General features: G+C 40.1%; 1 protein-coding gene and 1 pseudogene across 1 annotated transcript; one reads left to right on the forward strand and one right to left on the reverse strand.

Moving 5' to 3' along the window:
* Positions 1 to 55: 55 nt before the first annotated feature.
* Positions 56 to 9,575, reverse strand: TAT (tyrosine aminotransferase). Its single transcript, XM_019757422.3, has 12 exons — positions 9,437 to 9,575; positions 8,562 to 8,808; positions 8,288 to 8,392; positions 6,618 to 6,685; positions 5,586 to 5,744; positions 5,243 to 5,381; positions 4,775 to 4,827; positions 3,795 to 3,947; positions 3,100 to 3,228; positions 2,693 to 2,776; positions 1,591 to 1,689; positions 56 to 1,161 (listed from the first exon to the last, which is right to left on the reverse strand). Exons 2-12 carry the CDS (start codon positions 8,794 to 8,796, stop codon positions 1,021 to 1,023), a joined length of 1,365 nt encoding a protein of 454 aa, XP_019612981.1. The 5' UTR covers positions 8,797 to 8,808; positions 9,437 to 9,575; the 3' UTR covers positions 56 to 1,020.
* LOC141567748 (U5 spliceosomal RNA) lies at positions 4,204 to 4,294 on the forward strand (annotated as a pseudogene).
* Positions 9,576 to 10,282: the final 707 nt, after the last annotated feature.

Consider the following 10,282-nt stretch of genomic DNA (forward strand, 5'->3'; position numbering starts at 1 on the left):
CAGCACCTGGGGATAGACATTCCCCAAAGCTGAGAAAAAACACATCACAGAAGAGCATACTTAGTAAAATTTATTTTTTTTAAAAAAGAAAAACAATAATTTATGCCTTGGGCAAAATAAAGGATCTTATCAATATAAATGTTTCTTAGAAAACATATGAAAAGATAATATAAAATATACATATCAATATTAACATTACAGCAAAAGTAATAATGATTCTATAACAATGACAAGTGAGAATATTTGCGGCCCTTACAGAGCAGTGTTTCTGGAAGGTCCTATAAATTAAATTCTCCTTTTTTAAGTTACATTTTAAGAAAGCTTGATACACCATATCTAAACTTAGAAAGACAATCAATTAAAGGATATTTATTTGCATCACAAAATAATTCTTCACCAAAAAATAAAAATCAACTACAGGGTTTCTATAAGGGATCCTTCAAATTAACAAATTTTCCTATGCATTTAGAATATAATTAATACATGTGTCCCCAACTTCTTTCATTATAGCTTTGTTGCATACAGTGAGGTATACCTGAAGTGAGGCAGTAGCAGAGTCGGGTTTCAGATCTGGCTAGAGAGTGTGTGTCCTTACAGTATGAGGACATGGTTGGGAGCACAAGTTCTCTCAATTTTTTTGTTTCTCTCATCCTGAGCTCTTAATATTCTTGTCTCAACTGTCTCTTTTTCTGGTAAACTTTGTTCACCTGGTACTCTCAGGAAAACAGAAAGGAGGAAGTCATATGGGAGGGGTACAAATTAATGAATTAGTAAGTCACTCCCGCAGAGCAGAGTGAGAGGAAAATCCAGGATTCAGAGTGTGTCAAAGAATTACCTTGACCTTGTTCTCAATTGTTCCACTGACATGATCTAAGCTCAGCATTATGGACATGGCTGGGGAAAAGCAGGGACAATTGTGAACCCTCGCTATGTTTTTGAGGCCGCTCTCCCAGGAGGGGCCCCTGAAGCCCTGAGGAGCAGCAGGGCGCAGTCCAGCCCTCCTGGCACATGGACTCAGGCCTACTTGTCGCACTCCTCCTGGCTCCCCTCAGCACAGTGGTAGTGCTTCTCACAGAACTCCTGGATCCGGCTACAGGCCTCCAGCATCATCACTTCGGGGACTGTGATGACCACTCGGAAGAAATTCGGGTACTCGAAGCACTGCAAAAATAAGTGCCTGTTATTCTCAGAGCAACTGTATCTGGTACTGGACCACCCGAAAATGGCCAGGGCCCTCCTCAGCAGGAAGCAGGGACACCATTTACTCAGGGCTATCAATTCTCTTAGTTCCAGTACTGGGGTGCTAAGGCAATAACTGAGTTAATTCATTTTAAAAGGGACTCGTGGGACAAGCTTGATTTCCCCACACCTAGAAGGTCCGGCCACACTTTTTCTGCCTGGTATAGAATGGCATAATGATGATGAGAAACAAATTTTAATTAAAGGCCATGAGACACGTCAGTTTGAATCCTATCAAATAAGAATACACTTTTTGGGGGGAGAAAAAGGCTAAAGAAAGACCAGCTCTGGGAGAGCTTCTGAGACTCTTGAAACTGTTGAGAATGTCCTGAGAGGGACGTAAGAACTCACCGTTGCCGGGAGGCAGTGGACAGATTGCTCGGCAACTAACCGCTCCGTGAACTCCACATCATTCTCAAATTCTGGGAAATGTTCCATCTCAACTTCAACCTATACCAGTAACAGGGAGAGGCAAACTTATCAGAAGAAAGAAAAACAGGTCAACTCCCTATGCCAGAAACTGAAGTAAGGACTGCTATAAAAACTATCTTGGAACTCTACAACTAAAAATTAATTTGATAAATAAGTACTAGCACTTACGGAATTTTTCGTAGGGAAAATAGAATATATTTATATTAATATTTTAGTTTATTGAAAGTTTCCTTTCTGGATTCTGATAAATAAAAGTTGGAAATAGAATGCCAGTGTTTCCAAAAAAGGCACTATTACCATGTTTCCCCGAAAATAAGACCTACCCGGACAATCAGCTCTAATGAGTCTTTTGGAGCAAAAATTAATATAAGACCTGGTCTTATTTTACTGTAATATAAGACCGGGTCTTTAATATAATATAATATAGTATAATATAATATAATATAATATAATATAATATAATATAATATAATATAATATAATATAATACCGGGTCTTATATTAATTTTTGCTCCAAAAGACGCATTGGAGCTGATTGTCCGGCTAGGTCTTACTTTCAGGGTAACATGGTAGCATTTGGGCCTTGATTGCATAGAAGTATCCCACCCATTGCAAGATACTTAGCATGCGTGGCCCATAAAATGCCAACAGCACTCCCCCCCAGTTTACCCTCTACTTTACCCCCCAGTTATTCTGAAAATAAACAAAATTCCCATACATTTACAAACACCCCAAGGGAACCAGTATCATTCCCACTTGAGAACTACAATGGTGAAAGCCTCTTATTTGTGTCCTAATTCTTCCCTGTGTGTACATATAAAATGAGTCCCTGTATTAAGGAATTAATACATTTTAAGAGTGTTTGTTTGTTAACACTGAGCTTAGATCATGTCAGCGGAACAATTCAGAACAAGGTCAAGGTAATTCTTTAACTGACTGGCTCAGGAGCCTAGCTCTTTGTGAGCCCTGCAGACTGGCTTTCTTTTGCCTTATCATTAGTGCCTGCCACCCACATTCTTACCATGAGGTACATGGCCCCAGACGGGCGGACTGGCCGGAGTCCAGGGATGGCAGCCAATGCCCCATAGCACAGATCCGCATTGGACTACAAGAGGAGGCAGAGACATCAAGGATTAAAAGTTAACTAAAAGAAAAAAAGTTATTAAAAGGAGAGCCCACATCAAAGGTGGGGAACCTAAGTTTTCACTACTGGCATAAGGAATGAACCTGCCACATAAAGCTTTTGGCCAGGAGTAAAGTGAACTGCCAGAAGTTAGAGAAATGTATGGGTGGATACTGCACTAATGCCACCTCCTGATTTGGAAGCACCATCATGGAACATTGTTCCAGAAGTGAGGAGCCATTATTCTTAATTCCACTGGTGGCATTCCCTGAATCCCCAAGTGGAAGGCCGCAGGCTGCGCTTACCTTGAGGAAGCTTAGAGTGTTGTGGTAGAACTCTTGAGGGGTGCGATGCAGGATGCTTTTCAGAGCTCCCTGGACAATGGTGCAGGGTCCCAGGATCCGCTGACTCAGCTTCACCAGTCCATCTCGGATCTAAAAGCCCCCCAGCAAACACATTACTTAGCCTCCATTAAGCATCCCGGCTTTGGGAACTGTTGTTCTGACCATTCTTTCTATCAGTTTTTAAATCTCTGGAAAAGTGACAGTGCGTAGTGGCATTCTTAGACCCTGTGCATATAGGCTAGCTCTGCTCCGCACCTGCTGTGTGACTCTCGGCAAATTATACAGCTTTCTCTGTGCCTCAGTTTTCTCAGCTATAAAATGGAGATAATAATGATACTGGCCCCAGGTGGTTGTTGGGAGGATTAAATTGAAATAATGTATATAAAGCACTGGCACATTGTATGCCTGCAAATACTATTATGTGTATTACTGGTATTGTTTCCCTTTCTTATGGTCCTAAAATTGGAAGTTCTTCACAGAGCCAGGAGGAGGAAAACGGAGTTTTCAGAGGAAGTAGCACCATCTTTATCTAGCATCGTTCTAGGCACGCAGAATGACAGGGCCAAGACGAAAGATGGGAAAAGAAAACACCTCCTAACCACGGTGCACATGAAATGAATAGCTATCCCAAAGCAGACCTACCACATTGTTCTCACCTCGTTGCCAAAAATATCTTTTCGGTCATGGATGAGGATCCAGCCCAATCTCCAGCCGGGAACCAGCCAGCGCTTGGCCAGCCCTCCACAGGAAAGGATGGGGACGTTGCTGCTGAGGGTGGCCAGAGGCTCAAATTTGGAATCTGAAAACACCTGAGGAGAAGAGGAGCTTGCTGTAGTTGTCTTCTGGCTTACTGTCTTCCAAATCCCAGGCCTCCTACCCTTTTCCTCCTATCACTAGGGACAGGGCCTCAGAGTTAGGGGCCCATCCCTACACTGAAGCATAAGTGGGATCCCAAGAGGCTTCAAGGGGGACTATCCAAAGACATGTAACCTGGTGTCTGGCCTGGATTAAAGGGAGCCTAAAATGAGGAAACTGACCCTAGCCAGCTCTAGAGAATGTACGACTATACTCTGGTTTCTTTTCAAATCATATCAATCTTTTGCCTTTTACTAAAGATTTCCATGGAGAATGTACAACTGTTGGAATTATAAATTTAAAAATAAAATATGGGTCCACAATCACTTATCTGAAATCCCTGGGCCCGAATATGTTGCAGAATTATTTGGATTTTAGAAAGGTTACGTGGCACATGTACCATATATTATATAACACCCCCAAAGCACTCTGGGACAGCACTCCTAATCAAGCAGATTGCTGTTTCTGCCCCTTCCCCTACACTCTCATACAGATCCGTAAGTGAGAAAAATAGAAATCTACATAGATCTTTGTATCAGGCCAAGTCAGGTAGTGCCACTGAATCAATTCCAAAAATCTTCAGATTTTCATAGCTTTTTGGATTTCAGACACTTACTGAGTAACTGTAGAGCCATACATTTGTGAAGAATGCAGGGATATTGATTTGCTGTCCTGAGATGAGCAGGAGTTGCTTCTGATTATTTAGATGCCACCTCTAAAGGTACCATTAAATAATTTGGAATTGAGATTATTGCAGTGAGAGGTCCTGCCCAAGACTCACCATGTCTCCATAGATCTCATCAGCTAAGATGGGGACACACTGCCTTGCAGCCACTGAAAACAAGAGAAACATGCTGAAATAATTTTTAACGTGAATTGCCTTCGCACTTAACATTCACCTGGGCTTACTGTACTTTGCATTTCATGTTTTTGGGGTTTGTCTTCCTCTTTAAGACCTCTAAATTCTAATTATACTCTTCCAGGGTATAAGGCCTTAATGAACTAGATATTTCAAACCCTCTCTTCTGCCTGATGGGAGTGATGAAGAGGGAAGTGTTTCCTCTTTGTCTTATTCTTTGAAGCAAGTCTTACCATTCTAGTGGCACACTATTCACTAGAGACCCCAGCGGAGATTCCCCACCTCCATCCTAAGTTTGGAACTTAGTGACAGACTCTTCTCATTCCAGAAAACGGCTAAGGGGTTCCATCCCCATCTCCTCCCCTGTCAAGTGAAGTCTGCTGGACTTACCGGCCAGAATCTTCTGGAGATGATTTTTACTAAACACTGATCCACAGGGGTTTGATGGATTGTTGACAATGAGACAAGCTGTCTTTTCATCAATCAGAGATTCTAATTGTTTCAGGTCAATTTCCCAAGACTTCTCTGGCTGGGGAGGAAGAAAAGGTGAAACTAAGATGATTCTGAAAAATTTAGATAGACTACTTCCTTAATTCAACAGTGTAATATAAATAATAAAATGTGTTTGTGGTCTTGCCCACCCATTCCAAATCCTTCTCTGCTAAGATAATGCTCAGGTATTTTTATGAAGTAGTAATTGAGCACTTGTATCTAAAATTAAAAAGTCATTTACCAATAAATTGTAGAGTTTGACCTCAATCCCCATAGATTCAGCCAAAGTCCTGTATAGAGAAAAGCCGGGTCTTGGAACTAGGATGTTTTGCCCTGGGTTGGCCAACACAGCTAAACAAAGTTCAATAGCCTGACTGCAGCCACTTGTCAGAATAACATCCTGTGAAGGAAAAAAAAAGGTTCATTTTATTAGGAGTTCCAACAACAATAGGAGAAAAGAGATTATCAGATGAGTGAGAGGGAGCAAAAATAAACTTACTTTTATGGATTCTAACTAAAGTAGTAGGGACTATACTAAGCCAAAAATAAATTAATATATTTATATATATCGATATCTAAAAGTTGTTGAAAATATTAGCCACTTAAGAGAAATAAACAATCGCTTAAAAAAAGGATAAGTCAGCTGTGATCAGCCAACTTCCATGAGGGATCATTATCATCTTGGGTTTTTTGCCTGGTTATTTATTTACTTTTGACCCAGAGATTTGAAGCCTGACTCTTCTCTGAAATACGGACGAAGGGCACCTCTTACGTTAAGAAATATCGACCCCACACAGCAGACAAGAGAGGCAAAGGTAGCATTTAAATTTGGCACTGCCGTCAATTCACTATGTCACGGTACCTCTATCTTCCTCTCTGAGTGACCTCAAGGTGAATGAGGGAAGCTATAAATTTTTGAAAGACCCTATTGATAAAATAAAAACAATTAATTATTCGGTGTTTACGAATTATTGTTTTCCAATGATCTTTTGCAGAGAATCAAATATAGGGTGACCTCTGAGTTCTTTGAGCCTCCTTAAGACAGACACCGTATAAGCTGAATGCCCACATCATTATCTTACTATAATGACATGAAATATAATCACTGGTGAGTAAGTAGCCTCACTATACAGGAAGTCCTCAAATTGCTAAAGGGAAGTTATCCTCAGCTTTTGTTCTTCGTGAAACCCTTATTCCTTGTAGAACAGAAACAAGGAAAAGGGTATTGTTTACCCAATATTGCTTTTGAGCTGGTACCTTGTCTAAGGCTCACCTTAGCCTCCAGGGGTGCCTCAGGACAGTGGTAATAAGAAGCAATCTCTTCCCGACTGGATAGGTAACCTGAAAGAAAGGAGCAGAAGGAGGAAGCTGGAAGTTTTCATCCCACAACTGACAGCTAGGCTATAGAGTCACAGGGCTTCCGGCTTCCTTTAGTCCCTGCTCAGAGCACATATTATTCAGTTTAGCTCTCAGCTGCTGTCAATAAAGGAGATTAACTTTATATTTGATAATTTTATAATAAGCACAAATGTATAAATAGTAACAAAAGAAGAGCTCCCCAAACTATAAAACACTGCACCACCTTGGTTACTGGGATTCTGTGTTTATTCTCCATAAAATACAGAATTTAGATTATTCCCAAATCCCTTCCAGGAACCATATTTTTGAAAAGTTGTAATCAATGAATTTAGTACATTGGGTCCATTTTAAGTTTTTCATATTAGATACCTATTAGTGTTTTGGTACAAATTTTTCTTTTTAAAGTCAAATGTTGGCTTACAAACTTGAAGGATACATAGTTTCATGCAAATGATCATGTTTGCAAAACTGCTCTTTAAAAACATTGTCTTTAGTTAGCAAGGCCAGAGGCAATATTTCATAATGTCTGTTAACTTAATAGGTAGAGGGGTCTCCTGAAGTTATGTGAATCAGCTCTTCCTTAATTACTAATAAGAAAGAGTATTTCCCGAAATATACGTGGATTATCTGTGTTTGCTTTGGCATGAGTGTTATTTATTTTTTTAATATTTAAGAGACTTGACTTTGGTTTTTCAGGTTAAATCAATTCTCTAATACTTTGGTTGTAAAAGCCATCATAAACTTTTTTTATAACCTAACTTTTAGTCTTATTGCTTTTATTTTTGTTGTATGAGACTTTATAAAATGTAAATAATCAACCTAAAAATCATGTCCCTGATAACCTCTTTGAAGTGTTTTTAAAATTCTATTTTAGCATGAAACCAAATTTTTATTCTGCATTAAGAATATGTTTTCATGTACACATATGCCCAAGAGAAAAATGTGCAACACTAAAACAAAATCAAGGACTCACTTATTTTACCAAAACGTTGAGGGTAGAAATGTTTACTAGATGGAGAAAGTTAAACCTAAGTAAGAATAATTTCTTTCTGTCAGAAACAGCCTTCTATCCTTCAATTAAAGAGCCTATTCTTTGTTGGTGATGGCGGTGTTTTTTTCACCTCTTTAATTTGGAACAATTACAGTTTCACTGTGAGCGTGATCAGGACCATAATTAAGATAAGCCTTGAATACACAGAGAAGGATAAATAAAGACAAAGAGCTATTCACATAGGGTAATATGTAAATTAATTTAGGACCTAGAGGGCTCAGTAAACAAGCAGTGGCAGCCCAATGCAAGGCCTTCATTTGATAATTAGTAACGATAGGATAGGAGCATTAATTTAGAAATAAGTAGGTGATAGGAGCTTAGAGGGCAGATGCAGTTATGCCAAAGAAGTTGGACCTTAAATCTTCTGTTTAAGCATCCTAAGACCCCTTTCCTCAAATCCAAATGGCCATTTTATCCTAGCCTCTCCTTAGGAACTACGCATCCGGAAAGCAAGGAGAATTGCTAGAAATTTACTCCCCTTGGAAGAGCACTCAAGATTTAGAAGCCACCAGACAGTCTCAGGAGGCACTTACCAATGGAAGGAGCATAGCCATTATACTTTCCGGAGTCCAGAGCATCTTTCATTGCTTGGGTAACTTCCGGGTCTGTAGGCAGGTTTCCAAACACAGTAGGGTCCCCTTTTCATGGGAGAAATTAGGAAAGAAAAACAAAAAAAGAGCCATCCAGAGGTTAGTCTTCCACATCCAGTGCTCAGATTCACCCTCTACTCCCATCTTCTCCAACCAGCCTGTGAGGATGTGGGTGAGGGGAACAATGACCGCCCCCAGTCCAGTGTCCCCAACTCACCAATTGACAGAGAAATCATGGTTTTGTCTGGGTTTGGCTTCACCTTCATGTTGTCCACGATGGTCCGGATGGGATTGAAAGTTTTGTTGGACATGTCCGAGGGCCTCACAGACCACCTGGCCTTCCTGCCTTTCACTTTTTCCTGCTTGGAGTTTTTCCCACCAATGTTAACATGAACATCCAGAACGGAGGGGAGGTTGCCGTTGCCGTTCATCTGGATCATGTACGGGTCCATCACTAGCAAAGTCTGTGGGGAAAAGAAGGAAGTTCCTGTGACACAAAGAACAGAGCACCATCCCCAATAGCTATACTTGGACCTAAACATCGGAGTGATTTCACGGACGCCTCTTTCCAAACTTTTTTCTTTGTTTTGCTGCTTTCGCATTTAAAGTAGTTTTGTTAAGAATGAGGGGAGTTTTAAGACTTTTTGCTGAGATGGAAAATGAAGCAAGAACCCTTTCCATAATGTTAGTAGGAAGCATTCTGTTGAATACTTATTTACTATGATATTGGCCATATTCAACCCTAAAATCACATAAAAGTTTAACCGTGCTCTCAGTGAAACCGAGGGGAAATGACATGAAAATTATTAAACAATCAAAGCATATGTGTTTTCTCTTTCCCAAGCAGTGCCTATCCAAGAAAGACTGTCCCTAACACTTCAACAGACTGTAAATTGCCTTCTGCAAACAAGAACCAGGAAAAATCATTCCACATTGTTAGAAATTTAGTGTTAATATTATCATTTGTAAAAAATAAAGCCCTACTCCATAAGCATCTTTCTGCCCTGTGGGAAAAGAAGTCAATACACCACAAAGAATAAAGGCATACATCCCAATCCCTACCACCAGATTAGCTGAGGCTTGAGATTTTACCTTCCAAGTAAAGGAGAAGGAAACTCCAAGTAGCCAAACAAGAAAGCTGTCTTAGTTCTTCTTTGACAAGTGACAATGAACTCAGATGCAATTCCTGACTCCTGAAATAGTCTGCACAAATGGGCGTTGGGCCTAAAACTTTTGTGCTATTGGTTGGAATTAGAATTGGGCAGCCAACCCTCTTCTTTCCTCCCCTCTCACTTTTTGCTTCTTCTCACTCCTAACCCCACCCTCATTGGCCCAAATCAGGAATTTGTCCTCACCTCAAATATCTGGAATTCTCTGTGTTAACTCTTTCTGGGCACTTTGTGAGATGTTGGAGAGGGCTGTCAGAGGGGTAATTAGAATTACAGTTGGTAATTTTTATTATTTTTTTCGTCACAAAACAACCTATTAAAATTTTAACAGTGCAGAAATGTGCGAAGTAAAAAGTGGGAGTCCTTCCTTGCACTTTGCTGTCTGTATACTCCATTCTCACTCTCAGGGGTAAGCAGTGGTAATAATTTGGGCTTTCTATCCACTCACCAAGACAGACGATAGGTAGGTAGGTAGGTAGGTAGGTAGGTAGGTAGGTAGGTAGGTACATTGATACATAATGATAGATAGCTAGATAGATGATACATAGATGATTGATAAATAGAAGATAGCTACATAGATACATACATAGATACATATACATTTTCAAAACACAGATGGAATCATACTCTACAACTTGTTCCACAACATGTTTATTTACTTCCTACATCTTAGACTCCTTCCCCTGTCAGTCCACAAATTTCTAGTCCAGTCAGAACAAACTGGGCAGCTAAAGTAAATTAAGGCCCACTCAACAAATATCTTAAAAGT

The sequence above is a fragment of the Rhinolophus sinicus genome, chromosome 8 (assembly GCF_057876585.1).
Source record: "Rhinolophus sinicus isolate RSI-liver-muscle chromosome 8, RSI-T2T, whole genome shotgun sequence".
Taxonomy (NCBI): domain Eukaryota; kingdom Metazoa; phylum Chordata; class Mammalia; order Chiroptera; family Rhinolophidae; genus Rhinolophus; species Rhinolophus sinicus.

Excerpts from the sequence above, each read along its gene's own strand:
- TAT (XM_019757422.3), bottom strand. The coding sequence starts at position 8,796 with ATGGACCCGTACATGATCCAGATGAACGGCAACGGCAACCTCCCCTCC. Across the intron at positions 8,393-8,561 it reads CATGATTTCTCTGTCAATTG|GGGACCCTACTGTGTTTGGA; the intron begins GTGAGTTGGGGA and ends TCCCATGAAAAG. Across the intron at positions 5,745-6,617 it reads AGGCACCCCTGGAGGCTAAG|GATGTTATTCTGACAAGTGG; the intron begins GTGAGCCTTAGA and ends TTTCCTTCACAG.